The 27257-nt window shown below is 53.1% G+C and overlaps 1 protein-coding gene across 1 annotated transcript in view; it reads right to left on the bottom strand.

Moving 5' to 3' along the window:
• The window catches only part of LOC135241268 (plakophilin-4-like), an 87706-nt gene that overhangs the window by 49637 nt on the left and 10812 nt on the right, over window positions 1-27257 (bottom strand). Inside the window, exon 2 of the mRNA XM_064311501.1 lies at window positions 13258-13386. Coding sequence (XP_064167571.1) covers window positions 13258-13380 — 123 coding nt within the window. The 5' untranslated portion in view covers window positions 13381-13386. The remainder of the gene's footprint in view (window positions 1-13257; window positions 13387-27257) is intronic.

Here is a 27257-nt window from a genome sequence, read left to right as displayed (position 1 = left end):
TGGAGACTCTGCAAAGCCTACTTACAGACACAGTAAATATAAACAGGGTGGATGTGGCAGTGTGGGATTTGTGTTCTCTGGGGTGGAGGGTGGAGGGTGGGGGGTGGGGGGTGTGGGGGCGGGGGGGGCAAGTAAGAGCGGGACTAGGGCTGACCTCTGCCTTCTTCTCTCTAATCCGTACAGGTGAAAGTACCCTCACCATCTGCACCAGCACAGAAAAGGCCCCTGAAATTTCTTAAGATTATCAAAAACATTCAGTTAAAACGCTGTTTATACACCAACGCATTGGTTTTAAAGAGAGAATGAAATGTAACTTTTACAAAGACCACATTTCTTTAGACCCCTAAGTACAGGGAGCGTCTCTTTGTCCTACGTCTGTAAGGCAGCCGTATAAGCCCGTAATGGGATTGGCTTGCCGTTTGACCGTAGGGGGGGGAAGCGCAGAGACCCACATGGCCATGGTGAGCCCCGGTCCCGGTGCAGGACTGAACCGATTCGCGGCACCAGAAACCAACCCGGGCGGTGGAGAGCTTTCCAGGACGGGGAGGCGGAGCCTGTGACCCCGCCCCTCGGGGGGGGGGGGCGGGACCTGTTGCCGTGGAGACCGCTAAAGCTGGACCCTGCCGGCGGTCAGAGACGCTCCCCGCCAAACCCCGCTACCGCTGCGGTCGCCATTCCTCATCTGCGGACGCCGGTAACCGTGACTACCGCGCCTAGTTACCGCCAGCCTTCATGCGACTATCCGAAACTGGGCGCAGTAACAGCACACCGTGTACCTCCGACGCCGGTAAAGGATGTAACGGCACAGGGAAACCTCTCGAGAGCCTTGGTTTTATCGACAGGGTTTCAATAAGCACAGAATATGAGTAGAGTCCTCTCTAATGAGCTTCTTTTCTCCAACATGGAGGCCCTCCATCCTTCAGTCACTACAGCGAGCGCCCAGCTGCACGGGGAAGGCGGAGGGGGATAGATTATAGCTCTCCTTGTAGCCGTTTGTCCCCTATCGATATCGGATTTAGGCCGATATTAATGCACGCAGAGTCCAGGGGAGAACAGAGAATTTATTAAGGCTAATGATCCGTCGCTTCAGAAAAAAAAAAAAAAAACGCTCGGAGGAACAATTTGCATCAATTCAACGATCCTTCTTTTGTGCAAGCGTGCACTTTGCTTGTTCTGTGGTGTCCCAGAATCCCTAGGGGGGTTTTGGGGAGGGGTGGCTGAGAGAAAGGAGAGCGGGGGCACTGTACCAACACCCCGCTCCCGTTTGGGGCGGCCTCATTGTTCGGGGGCACAATGCGCCTCAGTCCGGGAACGCGTCCCATCCCGTCGCCCTCCCCCCCCCGACACCCGCTGCTGAATCAGATCCTGTCCGGAGACGGGCGGGCGAAGAACAAACGGATGACGGGCGGCGCACACATCCTTTCATCCGCCTAATCCTCCGTTAAACTGCCCCTCTGACAGGCCCCAGGCCCCGGGCTGCGTGGGCCCCGCCCCCTCTCGGCCTTTCATTGGTCCCCGCCTCCTCTCGAGCCTTTATTAGTGCCCGCCCAGTCTTGCCCTCACCCCAGTCCTCGCCCCTTCTTGGGCCGGGTCCCCACCTTAGTTATGGCCAGGCTTGGCACCCCCCCCCTCCCCCAGGGCCACACCACCCACTGACTGACAACTGCCAGACATGCCCGTCTGAGTGCTACAGGGCCTTTCATTGGTCTCCAGTTACCATGGCTACCACAGTACCTACTTTTTCACAAGTAGCCTGGTCCCTACCTTGGTTATTGGCGGGCTTGGTACCCCTAGGGTCACGCCCCCCTAACTGACAGCCAGCTGCTGAACCTGCCCATCTGCGCATCTGCTGAGCCAGGCAGCGGTTCTGGACGGCGGTGGGGAGGATGACGCAACGAGCAGCTCTGAAAGCCCGTGACCCTGCGGATTAAATCTGCTCCAACGTGACGCACCAGTCACCCGTCAGCTCTGCCACAGGATTACACCCTTCTAGGAAACTGCTTAGCATGTTAGCATGTCTGAGCAAGGCGATAACCCTGTACACAGGTGGGACCGCGGAGGACACTGTCCCCACGTACCTGCAGCCAGTGTAGTGCGAACACGCTTCAACAGCCATGCTGTGTGTACACGTGTGTGTGTACAATACGAGACGTGTGTGTAGGTACCATGTGTGTGTGTGTGTGTGTGTGTGAGAACCATCATGCCACACACACACACACACACACACACACACACACACACACACACACACACACACACACACACACACACACACACACACACACACACACACACACACACACACACACACACACACACAACAGAAGCGTGCGGGGATTTGCGGAGGGCTCTGCAGCTGGCTCCCTCTCCAGATCAGATGTCGTCCCGCTGCACCAAACGTCTTCATCACGCCAAGAGGGGAGCGGAAACCCAATTAGCGTCAACGTCAGGAGATCCGAAGAGCAACAGTCTCTGAGAGGAGGAAGCTGAGGCTTCAGAAACATGCAGACGGAAGGGGTCCTGGACACAGGCACGGAGTTCCTTTCAGCTTCAGAGCTCCTGCTTCAGAACAGCCCCTGTCTGCGCCTCCTACACTCTCCTCTCTACAGACGTGCAGTATTTCACCTCACTTCAACTCACACAGCTTGCAGCTAACCCACACTACAGCTCTGCTGCAGCTTCAGAGGAGTATTACTGTCATGCGGTAGAATTAAGGATTGCCTCATGGGAAATGAATGAAAAAAAAAATCACATGAGTACAAGGCTGGCTGCTTTATCCAAACAACTACAGCTCGCCGTCTGTCAACTCCACAACAGAAACGCAGCGCTCTGTCAAACGCTGACATTTTACGGGGGACTTTAAGGATTACTTTTATCTTCCGCTTCTCTAAAAGGAAATATTCTTTGCGCCGCAAATTTAAGAAAAGCGCAGAAGGCGACAAGCAGACGTCTTACACACTGTGTGGCCACATATATTCCAGACACTGAGAGGAAGGGCTGAGGTTTCATATGTGCACAGATTTCATTTTTACAGGGAAACATCATGTTACATAAGGGTGTTAAAGGAAGCCCTTCGATGTGCTCACTCACAGCAATCTCGGTCTAAAGGAAAGGCCTGATCCAATATGTGAGGGGAATTTAGTGTGTGCGTGTGTGTGCATGTGTGTGTGTGTGTGTGTGTGTGTGTGTGTGTGTGTGAGACAGTGTGTGTGTGTGTGTGTGTGTGTGTGGGGCACGGGCCCACCTCAAGCACTGGACCGTGCCGTAAGCTAACACACCACTGCAAACGACATCGCCCAATCTGTGCCGCTCCTAAACCCGCGCATTCAGTGCAGGAAAACGCTGCACGGAAGAACCAAAACTGTTCCGACACGGACTGCAACGCGGGGTAGGATTTAGGGCGTGGCTGAGAGCACTACAGTAATAAAGAGAAACAAAGGAAGTAAAAATAGTCCTCTAATGCATTTTACAGTCGTCTGCCTGTAAATGTAATGTGGGACACGTATTTCCAGTTGCGAGCAGTGGTAACACAATGCTGCTTGGAGAGCTGTCAAACCCAGAGATTCAGATGACAAGTATGTGTGCAGCAATGTCAGAACAATGCTTTCCAAGTATGTAAACAAGTTATTCAAGATGTCCCGTTCTGCGCACCATGCAAGTGAATGTCTATCTACACCATCTCTCTCTCTCTCTCTCTCTCTCTCTAAATCTGCTCTCTGTGTTCAAATCAGGCTGAATAATCTATGCTCAGAAAGCTTCCTGTGTGTAATCCCAGTGCCTACAGTTAGAATGACATGCATTAATCAGACTCATTTTTTGCACAGGTATTGCGTGATTAACAAGACCAGGTCAAAACCTAGTATATGGCTGGACCTAACACACTTCATCCGGCCGACCAATGGTGTGACTTCATCACTCAGTCACTCAGTCAGTCACAGACATTCGCTTTTGTAGGGCTGGCCCCGCTGTTGCGGTCCAGCCAAAAAAAATAATTTAAATGTTAAAAGGGTAGAGCCAAGGCTTCCACAGACGGACTTGCGGGGACCCAGTTAATCAGGATTAAGGGAAATGAGAGATTTCACGAAAAGGTTTTGTGAGAAATTGGACACGAGGCTTGCGCACGTCGTGTAGCGATAACTAGCTTGACCCTTAGGTCATCCGCCATGCCTCCAATCCCATTCCCATGGTGCACTGGGGTTGGTTAGGTGCCAGTTACGAGCATACTGTTGGCTTTGCTGAAATTCCACATTTTGAACATGGGGGAGAAAAAAAATGTTGTATTGTCATGGCAACCGGGGTAACTCCGTGCTAGTCGTCAGATTCCTGGCGCGGAGGCGTCGTGGGAACGGTGACGCGGAAGTGGGGCGGAGCCGTCGGCGCTTTCCGCGGCCTCTCCGCTCCGTCAGAGACGCGCCGATGCGTTCAAACCCGACGGCGAAGAAAAGAAAAAAAAGAAAAAAAACCCATTTCAGCAGCGGAGGGGGAAAAATGCGCCTCGCTGCAGTTTACATCCCCACCTGATCCCCACGAGCGGGAATCCTGACCGCCCCGCTCCGGACACACGTCACACAGCAGAATTCCGAAGAACTGGAATTTCTTGGAAGTGATCCTCTCCCTCAGGAATATTAGTTATTAACACCATACAGTCTGAATGGAAAGTCCCCACATACACATCCCTCACATTTAACAACTCATCCCAACATTACTGCATTGGGATTTTTTTCTCCAAAAATCCCAATGCAGCTCACTCTGGAAATGCATACTCAAGACAAATATACATCTGCATAATACAGTACAAGTACTGCACACAAACGGCACACAGATGGATCGGGTCTGACTTAATGGAGTCAGTTTATTCAGACCAGGAAGTAAAACAGATGGGAAATACACATGTAAAAACACAGTAGAAACAGGTAGGAGACCCTGGGTCCCTTTCTTTCATGCTAAACCACAGTATTAGAGGAAACTGGCCCTCTGATAGATCCTCAGACTGCCGTTGAGGAACGCTGCGGCCTGACGTGATCGGACGTTCCCCCCGTACGCCCCGGGCGAGGCAGAGAGCCAAGTGCGCTCTGGGTAAGATAACATTTCTAATCTTAGAACATCACCCCGTCAAAGCCCATTTCATCAGGGAGGGGGGAAAACCACAACAGCGACCGCAGGGGACGAAGCCTTCCGCCAGCGTGTCCTTCCCTCTCCGCAAACGAAGAAACGCGGGGTTCCGACAGCCGGTCGTCCTTGTGTCGCTCCGCGTTCTCGATGTCCCCCCCCCCCCCCCCCACCCTGACCGCAAATCTGGGGGACGCCTCACTAGCCCCGCCCAGCTGCGTCCCAAATCCTGCTGCCGCGCGGCTATTAATATGCCCTTTCCAGAGCGATCTGCTGCGTGAGGCAAATGTGAAGTCAGCCGGGACTCAGATGTGCCTCCAGGAAAGAGCGGCTGCAAAACCTCAATTACCTCCTTCAGCGGCAATCAGGCTTATGAGCGTGTGAGCGTGTGCGCGTGTGCACGAGTGTGTGTGTGTGTGTGTGTGTGTGCGCACATCCGTGTGTGTGCGCACGTTCACGTGTGTGTGCGTGAGGGTTTCTGTGCGCGCGTGTGTGTGTGTGCGTGCGTGTGTTCATGCATGTGCGCATGTGTGTGCGTGAATGTTTCTGTGCGCACGTGTGTGTGTGTGTGCGTGCGTGTGTGTGCACGCACGTGCACGTGTGTGTGCGTGAGTGTTTCTGTGCGTTCGTGTGCATGCGTGTGTGTATGTGTGCATGCGAGCATATGCACGTGCAAGCAAGGTGTGCACGTGTGTTTTACCAAGTTTCACGACAGATACTGACCGACTCAAAACGGACCCTAATCAGCTGCAGAACAGAAAGACTAAACTTCCTCTGTCCATCACGTTTCTCAAAGCTGCGTAGCTTGCTGCTGTCTCAACGCAAGAGACGAGCGCGCGTTGACTTTCACCATATAATGCCACAGCGTTCAACTGCTCCACAAAGCCATTTCAGAAAGCTACCAGATGACAATTATTCACATCTGAACTGAATAACGGAGCTCAGACAGAACCTTATATTTAAAACCGGGCAAATAACAACCCACAGGCAGCTTAAAAAATATCACAGCCGAGGCAGGGACAAAGCACTGCGCAGAAACCTCACGCAAACCCTCCCCAATCACAGTGAAAGGAAAAGCCAAACGTACCGACGGTGAACGGAGGCGACCGAGCGGTTTTCCGCGGGCGAGCAAAACCAACACAAAAGCGCTCGAGCCCGACGCCCAAAAAGAACAAATTACTCTCACAATGTAAAAAAGGACGATCGATGACATCGATCCCAGAACTACCCGGACGCACAGTCACGGGGAAGGAGGGTCGGCGAGCGTTTCTGTATGAAACTGGTCGGACTATCGGTGTCTGAACGCCGCGGGGGGTCCCGGGGGGGGGTCCGGCCGTCTCTCTTTACGCATCGCGGCGAGCGACGGGCGCCTCCTCCGCCGGCGCGGCTCGCGGCCCCCGCTGCGAACCCCGGGGCTCCCGGCGGCGACCGCGTCCGCACGAACACGAACGCGAGAGCGAGCGGGAGAGCGGTTTTCGGTTTGAACGGGTGGGGCTCTGTATTTTTCTCAGGTTGCGTCGCGTCAAGCTTTTTTTTTTTTTTTAACGGGCCGGGCCGTCCCCTCTCCTGCCGGTCTCCGCGGCGACGCGCTTCCCGCCGGCGGCGGCCCCGCTCGCTCTCTCCCCTCTCTGGATAACGGGTCCTGAGCCTGGCTGCGATTATCTATCACCGCCATTCCGGGCTGGAGCGCTAGTACGGGCACTTCCTCTTCGGCCTGTCGGTGGAAAAAACGACAAGACCGGCGAGCAGAGAGACTGTGCAGAAAGCGCCATGCGAATGCAATTAACACAGCCCCCCCCCCCCCACCCCCATCCAGAGAGGAGAGAGGGTTGCCTGAGCGCTCTAAAGTCAACCTTACCTCCCCTGCCTGCTATTGAAGTGGCTGTGAATAAAACGTAAGGAATTTGGCTTTGACTTTCTCCTCCTCCTCCTCCTAAAAAAAAAAAGTCGTGCTGACCCGACACGAACAGTGTTTTACTAAGAGTCCCGCGGAATGCGGAACAAGCGGAAGTGAACTGGAGTGCCCGCAAGTTCAGGAGGCGTGGATTTTTTCTCAAACTTTTTTTTTTTTTGGAACTGAGCTAAGTCATATCTGGGGCGCTGCTCCACAGCACGCATACACACAGCACACACAAACAGCACACACACACACACAAACAGCACACACACAATCAGCACACACACACACACACACACACACACACACACAAAATCAGCACACACACACACACACACACACACACACAATCAGCAACACACACCACATCAGCACACACACACACACACACACACACACACACACTATAAAAGGAGAGGTCCTGGCGAGGAGCGTGAAGTGCGCTGAGGCCGCCAGCGCTCCAACCCCCCCACCCCCCCCAATGCACATTCAGCCGAACAGACGGACAGACGGACAGACGTGAAGCGCGGAAGAAAGCGGCCCGGGAGGCGCGCGGCATCTTACCCCGATGCTCACGCCGAACGCCAGCTGCTGCCGTTCAAGAGGGCAGAGCGCCCCAGAGGAGCGTTAGCGGCTCGGAAGAGCCTTAGCGTCCGGGCACGGACCCAGCGGAGCACGCGGGAGAACCCCCTCCAGGCGTTCCACGCTCGGCACCCCGAAACTCTGCCGCTCCCTCCCTCTTAAGAGCGACTCGCACGCGGTTCCACACGTCCTGCCGCAAAAACCAGACCTCACTGCAGCGCCCACGCCCAGCCGGAGAGCCGGGACGCTCTGCCCGGGACGAAAGATAACCAGCGTCCTGATCTCGTCACGTCACACCGAGCCAGGGGGGCCTTCACAGGGAGCTTCACGCGTCTGCTGCACAGACGAGTCCTTCGCTGTGTGGCTTAAGGGCAAAGTCCCCGTGCAGCAGCCACCCTTAGAAAAAAGAGGGCTGGGGAAGAAAGGGGCTTTCCCCCGCCGCGGCGGTATTTCCAAATGAGAGCGGATTCCAGCGAAACGCGAGACGGCGGGCTCCTGTTCTGGGAAACCGGTCGGCCGCGTCGGGGCGCGGAGAGGGGGGAGCGGCTGTGCGAACGTCGCCCCCGTTTCTGATTGGAAGCAGGCTCGGCGGACATCCTTAAATCGCTCCCAGGAGCCTGGCGACGCGTTGAGGCGCTGGATGTTCGAGCGGGAGGAGTCGCGGGGCTACCCCTGAACACGGGACGTTCAGAAGACCCCCGGCCGTTCCTGTAAACCGCACTGCCTGACTAGCGTAGCGTATCACCCCATCACTCCGAGGCCATTTTTAAAAGAGCTTCTTTGTTCACCGATATGCCCCGAGCTTTGCCCTTCAAAACGCACGCTGATGACCTGGAAAGCAGGTGGTGGGTAAACGCACGCCGGCACAGGCACAGGTGGTGGAAACATTTGGTCCCGTCATAATTTAACTGAAACTGAAAACCCAATTTCAGACCGAGACAGAAGGGTATTCAGGGAGCAGTCTGTCAGGTGGAGATCCGTCTGTCTTCAGAAAACGCCTCCGGTCCGTGTTTACAGAGCCTCCCCACAGGTGTAGCCGGAGAACTGCAGCCCTGTCAGGTCACCTGGTCCACACCGGCAGCCACTAGACCGGTCAAACGACCGCCATTTCCAGGAATCGACTCGCCTGGTCTGCACCTGTAGCCTGAAGCCCTGTCAATCGACCAGCGTCTCCAGGAATGATCTCACTAGGCTTACAGCCACGAACCAGAAACCAGAAACCCTGTCAAAATACCGCAATTCCCAGGAATCAATTCACCTGGCCTACAACCACAGCCAGAAGCACTGTCAAAATACCGCAATTCCCAGGAATCAACTCACCTGGCCTACACCCACAGCCAGGAGCTCCGTGAACCCCACCAGCATTTCCAGGCACTCGTCTCCCACGACCTCCCCCCACATCCTGCAGCCTTTCAGTCTCCCAAGAACCTCCAGGAACATCCACCCGGCCTCCACCCGCAGCTCGCCTCTCCCGAGGAAGGCTACAAATAGACAGGAGCTCCATCCTGCAGCCCCGCGTAGAGCACAGGAAGCAGGAGGGGGGGGAAGAGGCGCTCCTCCGAAGCACGCATCCCCCCCCGCCAGTCACCCCCCAGAGGAAGCGCGGGAGGAACCTCATCAGCCTGGAACTCGTTAGGGGAACCCGCCTCTCCGGAGCGGGCGAGGAAGCGTCGCGTACGCACGGACGCGCGTCCCGCCAGGCGCGCCGCCGTCTCCGCGGGGAAGCGCGGCGTCCCACGGTCCAGTTTAATTAGCTAGCTCCTCCGGGAAGGGGGGGGGGTTGAGATGGAGAAGTTTTGGAGGGGTGACCGGATTTGAGGGGGTTGGTTGGCGACTCTGAGAAAAGCATCTTTCTCTCGGCCAGCGAAGCATCGATAATTTACATCCTTTACGTCGCTTAAGTCATAACATTTTTTATATTTCCCCCCCTGTGCTTTCTCGTCCACTGTCATAACATCTTGAGCGGCCTGCTGGTTGTCCGTGATACCTCTCCGCTTGCCGAATCCAATCAGCCACGCCCTGTATTGCTGTGAAAATGGCGACTGGCTCAAATGGCCAGCACATTTTATTTGGAAATGGTCTACTTCAACACTTTTTTTAAAGTGTTGTGTAAAGATCTATGGAATAGAAGCTCCATACTGGCTACGCACCTTCTAAACGTACAATGTAAATGAACGTACCATCTATACGCTTTCATTCCCTTCAGTGCTAGCATACACTTTGAGCCAACAGTCAGGCTACACACCATTGCATGTTCAGTTTAAAAGAGATGACTAATTGACTTAAAGCGCTAATTATTACAAACAATTACCAATTACCCTGAATCAAAGAGCAAAGACCCTAATATACCACCATGATAATGTATACGTTGTTCTGAACTGAGATTTTCAAAATTGCTTCATTTACCCCATTCCTCAAAAATGATGAATTTAAGACTTTCACCAGAAGCCCTTTTCACGTGCAACCTTACGCAGCGACGTTCTGGAATATCGCTGATTAGGGATCTCGTGTGAATGGGAGTCAGGGCCCCCGTTCTGGAAAAAACAGTTTTGGCAACTTCCCAGCTCAGGGCCTAGTAAGATTTCCAGAAATGTTCCACTTCCCCGAGTGTGTCAGTGCGAACGAAGCTGTTGCATTAATGGATCAAGCAAGCAAAAACAAACTTGCAAAGACCTCCATCAAGCTTTACAGTTTCTTACTAGCCATTGGAAAAAATAAAGGCAGCACATACATCAAATAAATGAGCTAGCCACACATACTCACACACCCACAACAAATATTTATACAAAGGTTTTTAAACTTCCTTTTAAAATTTAAATACGGGAGGCCATTAACTGCTATGATTCACTTTTTCTTCATTAGCAAGCTGAATGTAAGCTAGCTTTTCTAGCTAGTAAGCCGGAGTTAACATAATCATACCTCCCACCTCAGGCTTTTTCAGACAATAATTAGCCAACTGGCAGCATTATGTGTGAATGAATACTATCAACCTATCCTTCATTGTGTGAAAGAGAGAAGGCACGCGATTGTCAGAATTAATACGGCAATTTAAGTTCCATGCGTGGCAACCGGTATCACTGCAAGGACAAGTGTTACAGTGTGGGTGAGTCACCCTGGCTCCACGCAGAATGACCCCGTAAACAGTAGTCACTGGGATGATTTTTTTCTTTTCGTACGGTGACTAAGACATACAAAAATGTGTCGCCGTGCCAACTCCCTCCTTCACGCTACGTTTCAGTTAAGAAGCGGCACTAGAAACTTGGCCCTACCCAATCCGACAAAGGGACACCTGAAAAACAATGGCGAACACGCTGAACTCGCTTACAGAAAGAGAAAACAAGACCTTCAACGAATGCAACCGCACTATGAAATGGCACCACACATCACACACATTTACTAATTAATTATTCATGAAAAAGAGAAGATGTATACATAATATAAATACAGATATATATAAATATATAGAACTATAAGGGAATACACAGAAGCAGTCATATCTGGAAAAATTGTATGTATTTAAGTGTACCCAAAGAAAGCCAAATTGTTTTTAAAGAACTGAAAAATGAAATGTGTTTTCCCGAGACTCCAGTTTGTATGTGGACGGCTGCAGAATGAAAATGGTTTCGGTATTGGCTTTCGCCGCCGCGAGGGACGAGCGCGCTAACGCGAGCTAAAAGCACTCGAGCGCGCAGCGAGGCTCGAGCGGGAGCAGCCTCCACGCGCTCGCCGAATTACCCCACACCACCTCAGCCCCGCACCTCCATTAGGCTCATTATCTGCGCGACCAAACTGATAACAGCGCACTTCTGACATCTAGAAAAGTCCAAACTGAAGCACAGCTCGCTTGCATTCCCACGTGTGTGCATCTTTTTTTACGTTCGTATGAAAGCGTGAGTGGGAAAATACACTTTTCAGTACAAGAGAAAGGGGGGTAGCCAGTTTAGCCAGTAATAAGCGGAAAGTAATGGCACAGATGGCTGATCAAAGGCCGCTGGAAAAGAACAAATCTGCTCGTAAACGCGCTACTCTCCGCTAACGAGAACGACTAGCGCTCAGCGCACAACAGAGGCGAAGCTCGCCAAGCCATTCAAAGAAAAAAAAAAAAAAAACACTGTTCCAATAGCAGGATTCCCCCCCCCCCCCCCCCCGAAAAAGAACCGGAGGGACGGTAACAGACAGCCCAGGTAAACTTTCTGCTTGTTTGGACGTCCTCCAGACCTGCGTAAACTCTTTAGCGCGTTAGCGCGTTAGCCGCGAGGCTCTCCCCCGCGCCGCCGCGCAGAAACGGCACACTGAACTCACCCCGGCGGCGCTCATCGTAGCTAGCGCTCAGCGCGGCGCGGGCCAGCATGTTCAGACCAGCACGGCCCCTCGCACGTCTCTTTTTCCACAGTTCGGGAGAAGCCGCGTGAAAAGAGGGAAGAGAAAAAATATATATATATCCCAGCGAAACGGCGCTGACCTCCATGCGGCACCGGCTTTCCTCCTCCTCCTCCTCCTCCTCCTCCTCTCAGCTCCCGGCAGCCATGTCGGGGATTTAATTTAACCGACGGCAGAGTCCCAAACAACGATCTCCTCAGAGGCGTGCGCGCAGCCTGCTTTACCCAGCCCGGCTACAGCTCTGCACTCCACAGCACTGAGAGAGCGGGAGGGGGGGGAGGGAGAGCGCAAGAGAGAGCGAGAGCGCAAGAGAGAAAGCAAGAGAGAGAGAGACAGAGCGAAAGAGAGAGAGAGAGAGAGAGAGAGAGAGAGAGAGAGAGAGAGAGAGAGAGAGAGAGCGTGCAATAGAGAGAGCAAATACAATAGAGAGAGAGCGAGGGAGAGAGAGAGTGGGAGAGCCAGGCTCGACCGACAGCCACTCCAGGGAAGGAAGCGGCAGTGACAGGTGCTCTCCAGCGGAGCTCCTTCCTGTTGTCTTGAGTAAACAATGAGAAGGTTGGGCCGGAGCCACGCGGGAAGGGAGCGGCCGCGCGGAGAGGATATGACACGCGCGCTGCCCAATCAGGACGGCTCGTTTGTCTGTTTGAACTAGATACACCTCAGATAGCCCAGATTCGTGACCGCAAGATTGCTCAACGCACTCCCCCCCCCCCACACACCTACCCCCCCGTCAGCCCAAAGCTTCCCAACCTCTGCCCTGCAATCGCAAAGCAAACACCGGTTCCCATCCAAGAGAAACGAAGAAACGCCAAATCAATGAATTTCGAATCGACCTTGGCGCGACCCCCGCGGATTTCTTCCTGACCGGATGACACGCGCGTTTGATCCGAGCAGGAACCCGCCGAGCGAAAACGATTTCTTTTTTTACGGAAAGGGTGAGTCGGAGCACTTGTGTTCTGACCCGCGCTTGGCTCTCCAGACTCGAGACTATCTGCACATGATGCCGACGCAGACACGCGCGAATAAAAAGCTCTTTGTGGGGGCCCTTATTTTAAAATCCGCAAGTCCGCCCGTATCAAACACAAACAGTGCAGCTCCTTCATAGTTGCAGAATGCTGTTTGTACTTTAAGGCTGCCTCTGTTTTTTGTCGATGGGTCAGGCAGCACGGGTGCCAACTGCCAAAGGCCCGACAGACCGGCAGGGCTTCGCTTCGCGAGAGGAGGGGCAGCGGGCTGGACTGCAGCGAGGCCAGCGGGAAGGGAAGGGAAGCTTGCGGAGAGGGGGTTACCTGCTCCTTGACGGAGGCCAGGATGTTGGTGGCGTTGCTGTCGGGCTCCAGGCCGTGGCCGGAGGCTCCCTGGCGGACGCTCAGCCCCTCCTCCATCGCTGGGCCCGGCTCAGGAGCTGGCATTCCCCCCTGCGGGAGGAGAGAGCGCAATCTGCTCAGCGCGGCTGCAGCACAGCGTGCATGTACAGATACACACACACACACACACACACACACACACACACACACACAGATATACACACGCTCACACCCACACACACACACACACACACACACACACGCAACACACACACACACACACAGATAACACACACACACACACACACACACACACAGACACGTATACACACGCTCACACACTCACATACACACACACACGCACACACACACCACGCACACACACACACACACACACACAGATACACACACACACACACACACACACACTCACACCCACACACACTGAGATACACACGCAGACACACACACACACATGCACACAGCACACACACCTGCAGGGACACACAGCTGCTCCTGAGCATAAACACGGGCACACACAAATGTTTACACAGCACGCAATATGAGCCACTTGTGTGTCCAACATGAACAGACTGCTTCCATGTCTGCTGTCTGTGCGAATAAAGCAAGGCACAGCCAAGCACACGTCTGCACCCACACGCCACACACACGTCTGCACCAACACGCCACACACACACACACACACGTCTGCACCAACACGCCACACACACACACACACACACACACACGTCTGCACCCACACGCCACACACACGTCTGCACCAACACGCCACACACATGTAAAACACGCGCACACACTGTTCCTGAAGAGCAGATAAAAGGCTGCATGATGTGCGCTTGTGTGAGAGGCTGTGAATTGTGTGCCACAGAAACAGATCTGTGTGCCAGAGAGCACAGCAGGGTACCACAGGCTACAGCCAAACACACAGGCAGCTCTATTCCACACAATATTCCTCATTCCTCACAGACGGAAACAAAGAGAAAAGAAACACACACACACACAGTATGTGTATGTACACACACACACTCGTACATGCGCACACACAGAGTATATGTATGTACACACTGGTACACACACACACACACACACACACACACACACACACACACACACGCTCTCTCTCTCTCTCTGATCAGGGGAAAGAAATCCAGAACTGGAAAGAAACAGCACCTCAGAGCATGCTTCATGTCAGCACTGCCTACCCACAATCCCCAGCTTCTACTCCGGTGTTCCACCCATGCATCACTCCTCGCAGTAATACGCTTTAGGAGCCCCAGAGAGAATCGGTAAATAATAGATGGCGTGCGGTGCAGTTCAATGGGGCAGGGTTATCAGCCCTGGAAATGTGTTTATTTCCCCAGTAAACTCGCTGCTCTTTGTTTTGGTTGGTCTCCGCGTTGCTGTAGAGCATGGTGATTGGTTCACGTGACTAAAAGGGGTGTGGTTTATTTAAATGAATCAAACTAGCTTATGTAAGTGCTTGGACCCATTTCTCTACCCTTTTGAAAGTGGAGGCCTTTCACTATTTCTGTTTGTAAACCGGAGAAAGAAATGCGTTAATTAGGTAGCCGATGAAATACAAATTGACACAGAAAATGGAAATTATTATTATTTTTTTACAACACTGAGTCTTTAATGAACAGTGAAATGAGCTCTGAAATGGAAAAAATGATAGTTTTGTAAAGGAAAAGTTAACTTTTTTCTGCTCGTTAAGCCACTTCAGTAACAAAGAAGTTCTTCCTGGCAGAAGAGAACATTTGTGCAGCGGATTTAATTTCCTGTGCGTTTTGTTCTCAACGCTGAGGATCAAATGATCTGTGCATTTGTGTGGATGTTCATGCGTATGTTTGTGTGTACGTTTGTACGCATGTTTGTGTGTATGTTTATGCATATATGTTTGTGTGTATGTTCATGCGTATGTTTGTGTGTATGTTTATGCATATATGTTTGTGTGCACGTTTGTACGCATGTTTGTGTGTATGTTTATGCATATATGTTTGTGTGCACGTTTGTACGCATGTTTGTGTGTATGTTTATGCATATATGTTTGTGTGTACGTTTGTACGCATGTTTGTGTGTATGTTTATGCATATATGTTTGTGCGCCTGTATAGCCAACACACAGAAACACACACAGTGCTGAAAACAAAAATGAAAAATCTAAACGGACGGTTCAAGCTCAGCAGTGCCATCGCTGCGGTGTCCGATATCCACAGCCCATCGATAAAGCCCCTTTTCCCTTTCTTTCACCGCTCCTGAAAGCGGAGCGATCAGCTCTCTGCAGCGCCACGGTGCGCGGCCTCCCGGGACCGTACTCAGCGTCCGGCGGGAAACCCGCGAGACATGCGACCGCGAATGTGACCCGGCGGTATTCGGGGCCGCCCCTCCCCCCCCCGCCGCTGCCGCGGAGCCCGTGAATCTCAAGGTTGCGAGGTCTATGACGGAGACCGGGCAGCCTCGGGGTGCTCGCGGTCCGGCTCTCGATTCGCGGCACCGCCGACCTAATGGCGCTCGGGCGCCGGCGAAGTGGGGGGGGAGGAGCCGAGCGGAACCGTTATCCAGCGCCGCGCCGCGCTCGCCCGCTTTGATGTTAAAGCGCGGGTTCGATTTTTCCCAAACCGCTATTTCAGACTTTGAAGAGCCCGAGTTATTCACACAGGAGGAAGCGCCGGGCCCCTGGAAATCAGAGAAGCCGCTTCGTTCCGGAATGCTCCGGGCTGCTGTTGTTATAGTACGCTCAGGAGAGTATGAGCGCTATGCAGAGCGCTATGTAGAGGACTATGTGGAGCGCTATGCGAAGCACGCTCGCCGTACTGCCTGCCAGGCTGAGACAATGGGGCCGTTTTTGGCATCGCGTACAGGGCAGGTCACGCTACCGAGGATTTCCGTTGACGGACAGGCCCGTCGCCATGGTCATCGTAGCCATTACCATTCCTCAGCAGTGGTATGACTGCCGCAGGACTCAGACCTGCTATTTCTCTGGCCAACCGCTGTTGTTTTTCCTGCTCTTCTGGCCACTCACTGTTATTTTTCTGCTCTTCTGGCCAATCACAGTTGTTTTTCTGCTCTTCTGGCCAATCGCAGATGGTTTTCCAGCTTCATCTCACCCCCACCCCAGTCACGGCTGTCACACGGTCACTCCAGGTGTCCGTCTTCATCCAGCTCGCCTGCTCGGTGGGGGAGGGCCTGCCCGAGCCAGTTTCCCCTTTAATTAAAGGTGAAACCTCGCCCTCCCGTTTTGTCCTGTGATCCCGGCAGTTCTCCACTCTCTTCACATCGCACCCGCAGACACCCACTCCCCCCCACACCTCCCCCATTCCTCTCAAAGGCAGGCTCTTAGCCTCCAGCACTCAGGGGATGAGAAGGGAGAGCAAGCGCTCACTGCTTTCTGTACCGTCACCTGGTTTACCCAACGCCGTCCATCCGACCTGGTTTACCCAACGCCGTCCATCCGACCTGGTTTACCCAACGCCGTCCATCCGACCTGGTTTACCCAACGCCGTCCATCCGACCTGGTTTACCCAACGCCGTCCATCCGACCTGGTTTACCCAACGCCGTCCATCCGACCTGGTTTACCCAACGCCGTCCATCCGACCTGGTTTACCCAACGCCGTCCATCCGACCTGGTTTACCAAACACCGTCCATCCGACCGTTCTCAGCCCATTCCCCCACACTGCCTGCACCATTAATGCGTCTCGGATCCACCGCGGCACTGTACCCTGTTATTAATACTGCTTCCGTTCTATTTTTCAGCTGTAAACAATCTTTCAAACGCTGTTTACCTGGCCAAATCACTTGCGTTTAGCCACTCTAATGGTAAACCTTTCACTTGCACTGAACACCTCATAAAAAGTATTAAAGTAAACCTCACAGAAACCCAGCCGTGAGCATGGCCTGTGTCACAGGCTCAGATACATCAGTGTGCTGAGGGAAACGTAGCCGTTAGCATGGCCTGTGTCACAGGCTCAGATACATCAGTGTGCTGAGGGAGACGTAGCCATTAGCATGGCCTGTGTCACAGGCTCAGATACATCAGTGTGCTGAGGGAAACGTAGCCATTAGCATGGCCTGTGTCACAGGCTCAGATACATCAGTGTGCTGAGGGAGACGTAGCCATTAGCATGGCCTGTGTCACAGGCTCAGATACATCAGTGTGCTGAGGAGACGTAGCCATTAGCATGGCCTGTGTCACAGGCTCAGATACATCAGTGTGCTGAGGGAGACGTAGCCATTAGCATGGCCTGTGTCACAGGCTCAGATACATCAGTGTGGAGAGGGAAACGTAGCCATTAGCAAGGCCTGTGTCCCAGGCTGCAGTACACCACAGTGCTGAGGCTGCTCTGTCAGCACACTGACGTGCAGTAGATAATGCTAATGACACCCCACCTGACCCTAAGGGCGAGCGTCTGGCTGGCCCCCTGCCCCCTACACGGCCCGGGCGGAACACGCTGCCCTGGAGCAAGCCAGAGGTTAAGACAACCCAGAGCCCAGGGCGCTCTATAATTAGCGTTCAGGGAGCCTGACACATGTTCGAAAAGGTGACGCGTCGTGCGGTTCAGACGCATAAGGACTCAGCCGTCAGCACAATGTTTTCTGCTGGAAGTAGACCGCACTGGAGCAATGAAAGACAGAAGAAAAACAAACAGCAGTGAACCTCCGAGCACTGTGTGACTGCTCCCAATAGCCCAGCCCTGGCTGTTCTCACACTGCAGAACCCACATCCAGACTCTCTAAGTAAGTCCTTTGGTGGGGAAAAAAACCTCCATCGTTTCTGGACAGGCCAAGAAAAAGCTGTGTATGACCCCGCCCTTCCTCCCAGAGGCAGGTCACATGGTCTGATGACATCACAGCTCAGCCACGCACTGGCCCACCCCCCTCTCTCCCGCAAACGTAGCCCCTCCAGCTCGGTCAGTGCCCGTCTGTGGTGTAATGCTACTGGCAAACTGACATCACTTCCTCATTTCTTTAGTGGAACGGCGTTCTTAATGCATCAAAAGAAATTCAGTGGCAAGAGAGGGCAGACAGTCTTTCAGAAATACACATTTGGGATTTATTTCTCAATGAAGTGAAGCATACACCGTAAAACTGGTTTATACAACATTTCATACCCTGGCTATTCCAGTTAGGCAGAGAGCAAAGTTTTTAACAACGGGGGGGGGAGGACCAAATTCATTCGGCAGTGACCCATACCTTTCAATAAACGCTCTCCCAGCAGCAGCAGCCGCAGCCTCGTCCGTCACATTTCGCCCGCAGAAAATGCAGTTTAACCGGTCTTATGGATAAACTATTTTCAGGTCGCTCAGGATTAGCACCTGTGCCCCGTCAAAGGAGTCCCAAACAATCACAGAGGCAAGGACAAATGCCTCTTCTGGCGTGTTTTTATTTTTACCGTGAGGAAGAGCGCCTCTCTGCCCCCCTCCGGCCCCGACGGCCGAGCGGTGAAAAGGTCCCGCTGATTGATGAAGGGTAAAGGGACATCAAACGCCGGGCGCAGGAGGGCCGGTAATTACCGGGGAAGGAAAACCTCCAATGAAAGGCCCTCGCAGGATTGATGGCTCGGGGTTTATCTGCAGCCGGCCCGAGTCCGCGCCGCCAAGACCCGCTTCTCTGCGGATAATAAAAAAAAGGGCATCCCGGGTTTCGCTTTCTCCAACCAAAAAAAAAAAAGTTAAATTAAATAGAGAGCCAGATGTTCTCTGGGGGATTTGGAGGCGGCCATGCGACGGGGGTTTCTCGAGCCGCGTCTCCGCTGCGCGGGTGCGTTGACTCCTGCGACGCTCTCTGCACCCCCGTGGGCTACGCGCTTCTGCAGCGGGGGCCGGCGTCCGGAGGAGAAGCGCGTCCCTCAGCGCGTTATCGAAGGGAAAAAAGGGAAAGCCATACGCTGCTTTTGCAAACGTCCACTTGTACAAGGCTCCCTTATTTCGATTTCAAAACGTTAAGCTCCCCCCTTCGTTTCCCATTTGCATCCTCCATTATCGTTTTTCTCCCATAACTTTTTTCAAAATTTGATGAAATGAAGTAACTCGCCGATGGTTGAAAACGTCCAAAGAGGCTTTCATAAGTAAATGGGAAATAAAGTGTGGCTACAGTGAATGAACTGGCCTCTCCTTGGCAGAAAGTCTGCAAGGTCCTCTAGGATTCAGAGAACCCATCTCACATGATAATCCAGCCTCTCACCTCAGAGTACCCGCAAAGCAAAGACACACGTTTTTTTTTTTTTTTGCACGCCCTCCCTTTTTCTTATTTTATTGGTCAATACAAGTAAACCACATTCCTCATTTAATTGATATCAAACCAGTTCCACAATAAACGATTTGTCTGTGGGAATTTTTTTAATTCCACTTGCATGCCCTTATCAAAAACTGATTCTGTTCAAACACAGGTTCTGCAATCCTGTCAGTTACTCCGTGACTTTGGAAAGGCAGGAACTTTGGAACACACAATGCTAGCGCAATAATTAAATCCGCCTTATCAACACAAGCAGCATATCAAGGCAACGGCTACACAGAAAGCGGCACATTATTATCTGTAAATAATATAGGCTAAGCTAATTGCACAATATGCTTCGGCTGCCAGGAGGACTGCACCGTTTCCCTTTCTGAAACCAGCCAGTGGGCACAGACAGCTTGCGCACACTGCCGGTGCTCCTGCTCTGCAGTAGCCTGCAGGACGAAGCGAGCCAGGTGGAAGCTGTGAGCAGCCAGCCAGTCCTCTACAACAGCGTACAGAGCAGTCACGATACCACAGAGCCGTCACGATTCCACAGAGCCGTCACGATACCACAGAGCCGTCACGATTCCACAGAGCCGTCACGATACCACAGAGCCGTCGCGATACCACAGAGCCGTCACGATACCACAGAGCCGTCGCGATACCACAGAGCCGTCGCGATTCCACAGAGCCGTCACGATACCACAGAGCCGTCACGATTCCACAGAGCCGTCACGATACCACAGAGCCGTCGCGATACCACAGCGCCATTGCGATACCACAGCGCCGTCGCGATACCACAGCGCCATTGCGATACCACAGCGCCATTGCGATACCACAGAGCCGTCACGATACCACAGAGCCGTCGCGATACCACAGAGCCGTCGCGATACCACAACGCCATTGAGATGCCACAGCGCCATTGCGATACCACAGCGCCATTGCGATACCACAGTGCCGTTGCGATACTCCAGAGCAGTTACAATACCACAGGGCCATCGCAATACTGCAGAGCAGTCACAATACCGCAGAGAAGTCGTGATACCACAGGGCATTCACGATACCCACAAGAACCCCCGCGCTTCGTCACTTTTGAAGAGCGAGTCATCTTCAGTTATTCAGAAGTGACATTTACATTCCCCCGCGCTTCCTCTGACTTAACTCGAGTGCAATCGATGCCGCAGTTAAGCGCAGGCAAACAAAGAAATGAACAGCAAAGCCTGCCTTGGAATTTCACATAGGCTAAGTGCTAGGCCTTGACCATAGGTCATTCTGTAACAGACTTAACTCAAACCAACGCACGACTACGGAGGACAGATCTCGCCACCTTGTGGGTACCGTTCTGTAAACAGGCGTATTGCCAGCAACAGCAGCCAAAGAGAAACAGCCTAAGAAAGGCTAACGGGCTCAAGGTAGTTATTCATAAGGGGGCCGCAGCACCCAGGCCCCCTGTTCCACACATGCATTAAGGGCGAGGCTGAAAAAGCACAACGGCCCACTGGGACCACTGTGCGCTGTAGGGTTCACTTTCAGCCGGAAACGTACCCCGATACCTTCCGACAAAAACCAAGAACGTTCCGTAAAAACGCTTCTAAACGGCGCTTCCTCTGCGGAGGTCGGCGCTGAGGTGGCGGTAAAGGTGTGGTTCAGGAGTCTCGGGGAGAAGGGGCGACGGCCTTCGGGCCAGAATGCGAACCGGCTGCTCCGAATGTTTGGCTTTCCGTGAGGCCCGACAGCTGAAAAGGCTCCGCTCTCCGCGCGGCGAGACTGGAAGCTGAGGAATGCCTCCCTGGACACGACGGCGGGCGGGCGACGGCTCGCAAACGCGCGAGCGGGTTTTCGCCGCAGAAGACTCCCGAGAGAGTGTCTGAACTGATGCATGTATCCACGACGACAGCCCAGCGCAGCGAACTCCATTACCCTTCGGTTTTAAAAGGCTGAAATCCTCCGCAGCGAAACGTCCAACAGGAGAACTCGACATGGTGTGAACAGCTCTCCATTTTGACAACCGCACCGTAAAACCGGGTTCATAATAGAGTTTGACGGTGCGAATCATGGATGAGGATTATTAGGGCATGAACCACATAAGGAACGTACTTCTTTAACAGTGCTCAAGATAAAACAAGGTAAAGCTATTCATGGAGGATACTCATGAAGACACAACCTACCGGGTGCTTGGCACAGGGTAGGCCCAGGTCTGAACAGGTAAAGTTTCAGAACGTGCTACAAAATGTCGAGTAATTCTGTGGTCCTGATGATTCTTACACACCGTGAATAACCAGCCGTGCGCTGACAGGAGCCTTGAGCACACTATCCCAGCACAGCTACAAAGCCTATCCTGGAAACATGAGCCCACGCACGCTCCCAACACACACTATCTGTCCCACCTTTCAACTCCTGACCTCCCCACCCCACCCCCAGCAAAGCTCAGAAAACACGCTCACGGACGGGTTCATAAATAGAACGCTCATAAATGTGGTGGTGACAGCTTTTCAGATTTTCACATGCCAATCCCTCAGGGGAACATGGCCGCCGATCCCTCAGGGGAACATGGCCGCCGATCCCTCAGGGGAACATGGCCGCTGAAGCATCGACAGAAGCTGGATGAAGGCGTACCTCGGAGGCCGCACACTGAGAAAAAAGGGCTTCTGGAAGGGTTCTTCGGCTCCTCGTCACGGGGGAACGGTTTTTTGGCTCTTCGCGGAACCCTCTAAGGTGGGTGTGGAGAGTGCGGAAGCTCCCAGACTGAACCAATCTGCCCGACCAAGAGCCCTCGAACTTGAGAGGGTTCCTCTGAGGAGACACAGAGGGGCCTTCTGGAACCCCTTTCTTCTGGGACTGCGGGGCTTTTACTGGCGGTATGTGAACATCTTCTTTAGAACCTTCAGCCTCTCATGTTAGCATTAGCATTTCACTATTACAAGGCCTTGGGCCAGCCAAGAAAGTCCCTGTGGACCAGGATCAGAACACACAACTGTAACTGTAAAATAATATCCTGCAGGGAAATTAAGGTGGATGCTCCCCCTCTGCTCGTTTGTTTAAAAAACAAATTGTAAGACAAACCCAGTGCATTTCACTCCAGAACTATTGGGTATCGCTTCTTTTGTGCCAGCGAAGGGACTGAACAGGAAGGAAAAAAAGAAACGTCGCTTCGTTCTTCTCCGAGCGCAGAATAATTTCAATCAAATGTTCTCTCCCCGTTCGCGTCGCGTTGAAGGAGCGAGATTTCATTTGTCTCGTTCCGCAGACGGCGGGCGAAGCTGTCACACTTCGGCGCCCGTGCCGAGAGTGAAGAAGACAACGCCGGATGAGAAACGAGGAGAGAAAAGCAGCGATATTAAAAGGCGGTGGGAACGGCTGTTAATTTAAGCGAATCCTGGTGACAATTAGCTCGATGCGCCGCGCCGCGAGCCGCAGCGCCGCGCTGGGGAATGATTTACTGAGCGCGCTCAGACCTCGCCGGGCCCCGCCCATTTCAGACCCGTTTCATATCTGGAGACGAACGGCCTCCTGTCGAACGATCAGTCACGCTCGCGCGCGGCGCCGTCGGCTCGCTCATCACAAGGGAAGCGCGGCGCTAAGTTCATTGGCGGGATTCGCCGGCGAGGAGGAAGACGGCCGGCAAACGGATCTTTTCGGTCGTCTCCAGAGCGGGTACGCCACGCCGTTCGTTTACACGCGTCTTCGTGCCCAGTGACATTATAACACTCGTAATAAAGACAGTGACGTAGCAGAGCGCATTAAGCTTAGCACTGTGGTCACTAATCCAGACTCCTCTTTCAAATGAACCGAGCCTTCCCCAAGCTTCCCGGGGTGGGGGGGGGGGATACCCAGACTCTTATTTTGGAGGCTGCCTGTCTCTCTCTCTTTTGGTCAGCAGGGTCCTCTCGGTTGCGGTGGCCACGGAAGCCGTGAAAGGCGGCCACAGAGGTTTACTTCCTGGGAAACTGTAAACGTCACAGGAAACGCCCTCTCCTTAATTACAACCTCCCGCTGATGACAAACGCTCCTGTTCGTCAAAATCAAAGCCTTAATGAGCTGCCACGGGGGCGTGTCCTACATCCGGTAAAACCGAATGTTCAAAAATGGAGCTTCACTGTGAAAACACCCGCAGCCACGCTACGGTCCCATTTAACACTGCATAACCCTGGGATTCGCTCACAGGTGAAATGAGACGCAGTGGAGAGAACCTGCACCGTTCGCAAGTTATTACATCCGAGGCGCAGGGAGGGGGTTTTGCGTAAACATACTCAAATTAACCGGAATGCGTTTTCTTTGGAAAAGCCGTACCTTTTCATTATTCATCGTTCATTTTCGAAAAGGGCAGATGAGAGATAAGGAAAGAGTCCGGCCCGCCCCGAGGCAGAAGACAGCCGCCGTTAACGAGGGAAAGAGCGGCGGTTCGCCCGAAGGTCTGTCGGCTCTGACGTAACGGGGACGACAGCCCGCCTTGCATAACTCTTTATTCCCAAGCAGAGCTATTTAGAGATAATGCAGCCGTGACCTTCTCACCCAGAAGACCACGGGCTCTCTGAGTGCAAACACTCGAGAAAAAAAATAAAACTAACTAACGTAGGAGCTTAAGGACGCCATGGCAACACTTTAGGCTCACGGCCGCGTGCAAATATTACACAAGAGTGCCGATAGACGCAACCGGGGTGGGGGGGTTGGGATGACATTGGCAGAAGGGCATCTTGGAAGCCAAATTCCACCCCTCCTCCCCCCCTCCCCATCCCTATCATGACACCCAGAAGAACAGTGAAAAATTTTGGCTTCTGTGAAAGGGGGGGAGGAGGGGCAGCAGCGCGAAGAAACGTGTAAAGATGGTAAGGAAGAGGCTGAAGGGCTCGGTAGCGGCGAGGGGGGCATTAGCGGCGAATATTAGGCACCGCGGCGCTCTACGGGGGGGTCAGGGAGCAGTGCGCTGCCTTTTATTCCAGCGGCGTGGATGTTAGTCACAATTACAGGCCGCAGAAGCGCTTTTACTTACTCCCGACAGCAAGAGATTGCATTTAATGCTCATAAAAGCAACCATCTGCCGCGCTCCTTTCAGCCCGGCGCTCTTATATCGCGGGGCGACCGTCCTTCCTCGGGTTCGCGGCTCGCCTTCTCGGCCGCGTGCGCCCAGACCCTGACGAAATCTGCCTTTTTTTCTGCGTTATGAGCTCTCTTCATCCACAACCATTGTTCTCTCACTTTCTTCTGCTGCATAATTCAAGTCAAAGATGTCACTCGCTGTCTTTCAGAAAGATTTCAGAAGGATTACAAGGTTCTCTCTCCCCATCTTCTGACATCATCGATATTCCGGCGGAGCAAACATTACAAGCGCATAAAAGCTGGGGGAGGCGCGGGGGGGGGGGGGGGGGTCAGCCATCGTCTACACAGCGGTGTGTGGCAGCCAAGCCAAAGTCTCTTTATTCCATTTTTAAATTCCTCCTGTGTTATTCCAAACGTTCGGTCTTGTTCGGCCTGTTGTAAACACCCAAGTTGTTGCCACGGTGAGCGGTCCCAACGGTGCCCTCCCGGCGCTTTCCTGGCAGTTGGAGTTGTCACGGGTGACCTTAACAAGGAGTAGCTCGATGTAGCGAAGGCCCGTTAGCACGCGCGGCGCGGGCAGCACGCATTTCACTTACACAGGGAGGCCCTGCTCAGGCCTTCCGCTCGCTCCATGATCAATCCACCCCCGCTCACCTTTCCTTAGCAAAGCTCTCGACCCCACAGCCCTTCATCTCTCCAGGCTTCCGCCAGCGAAAGAGCGGCGGACGAGGGAGAACGAGAGGTCGTTGCTCTGGGCTCGACCCTTGCGCTCGAACCCGGTCACTGCGATCCACAGCGACCGCTGACCGTCCGTGACCTCGCCGAAAAACAAGACTTTCGAGCGAACCCTGCAACTCCACGACGAGGTCACAAATACGGGGAAGTGTCAGAGATCATCTGTGATCACAAACATGCATGAGAGAGTAAAGCTGAAGCTATGAAGGAGAGAGAAACGTCACCGTCCCAATGTCAGAGGCTTCCATCTAAGAGAAACATGCACTCTGGGGGCATTAAGGAAAAATGGAAACACTGGCCATTGTCCAGTCGATGACCGAAATCCCTCGGATCATCTGGGCAGGGAGTGGGAAGACTGGAAATAAATCTGAACCCAGGATTAGCTTTTGGCTGGAGCAGTGGGCAGCATGAGTAACCATTCCAACCATTGCCCAGTACTGTTTTCAACCTTCACACAGTCAGGGAGCAAAGCATCACACTCCATTATACACTAGGAGAAGCTGCTATATGAGCAGATATGGTTTATAAGCAACCTTACGAATATTGAAAAATGCTCTTGCTTTCCCAAGACCCGACTCCACCGAGCAGTGCCAGGAGCTGTATGTGTAGAGCAGGGGAGCAGAGGTAGAAACCAGTGGATCTACACAGATGGCTATAATTGAATTATAAATCACCTGCAACGGAACAGCGAGAAAGATTCCTTGCTGGTATGTTCAGATGAGATTGATGCAGGGAGTGCGATACGTTTACAGCACTGAGCTGGAACAGGGAGTGCGAGACGTTTACAGCACTGAGGTGGAACAGGGTGTGTGACGTTTACAGCACTGAGGTGGAACAGGGCTGAGGTGGAACAGGGTGTGAGACGTTTACAGCACTGAGGTGGAACAGGGTGTGTGATGTTTACAGCACTGAGGTGGAACAGGAACAGGGTGTGAGACGTTTACAGCACTGAGGTGGAACAGGAACAGGGTGTGAGACGTTTACAGCACTGAGGTGGAACAGGAACAGGGTGTGTGAGATGTTTACAGCACTGAGGTGGAACAGGGCTGAGGTGGAACAGGGTGTGTGAGATGTTACAGCACTGAGGTGGAACAGGGTGTGTGAGATGTTACAGCACTGAGGTGGAATAGGGTGTGTGAGATGTTACAGCACTGAGGTGGAACAGGGTGTGTGAGACGTTTACAGCACTGAGGTGGAACAGGGCTAAGGTGGAACAGGGTGTGTGAGATGTTACAGCACTGAGGTGGAACAGGGTGTGTGAGATGTTACAGCACTGAGGTGGAACAGGGTGTGTGAGATGTGACAGCACTGAGGTGGAACAGGGCTGAGGTGGAACAGGGTGTGTGAGATGTGACAGCACTGAGGTGGAACAGGGCTGAGGTGGAACAGGGTGTGTGAGACGTTTACAGCACTGAGGTGGAACAGGGCTGAGGTGGAACAGGGTGTGTGAGATGTTACAGCACTGAGGTGGAACAGGGTGTGTGAGATGTTACAGCACTGAGGTGGAATAGGGTGTGTGAGATGTTACAGCACTGAGGTGGAACAGGGTGTGTGAGACGTTTACAGCACTGAGGTGGAACAGGGTGTGTGAGATGTTACAGCACTGAGGTGGAACAGGGTGTGTGAGATGTTACAGCACTGAGGTGGAACAGGGTGTGTGAGATGTGACAGCACTGAGGTGGAACAGGGCTGAGGTGGAACAGGGTGTGTGAGATGTGACAGCACTGAGGTGGAACAGGGCTGAGGTGGAACAGGGTGTGTGAGACGTTTACAGCACTGAGGTGGAACAGGGTGTGTGAGATGTTACAGCACTGAGGTGGAACAGGGTGTGTGTGACGTTTACAGCACTGAGGTGGAACAGGAACAGGGTGTGTGTGAGACGTTTACAGCACTGAGGTGGAACAGGGTGTGTGTGACGTTTACAGCACTGAGGTTGAACTTGTCCTTTCATCAAAGGTGAGCACAGAAATGTGTG

Source organism: Anguilla rostrata, chromosome 15 (genome assembly GCF_018555375.3).
Source record: "Anguilla rostrata isolate EN2019 chromosome 15, ASM1855537v3, whole genome shotgun sequence".
In the NCBI taxonomy this organism is placed as follows: domain Eukaryota; kingdom Metazoa; phylum Chordata; class Actinopteri; order Anguilliformes; family Anguillidae; genus Anguilla; species Anguilla rostrata.
The sequence above is the reverse complement of the archived record's forward strand: the minus strand, read 5'-3'. Positions and strand labels throughout refer to the sequence as shown.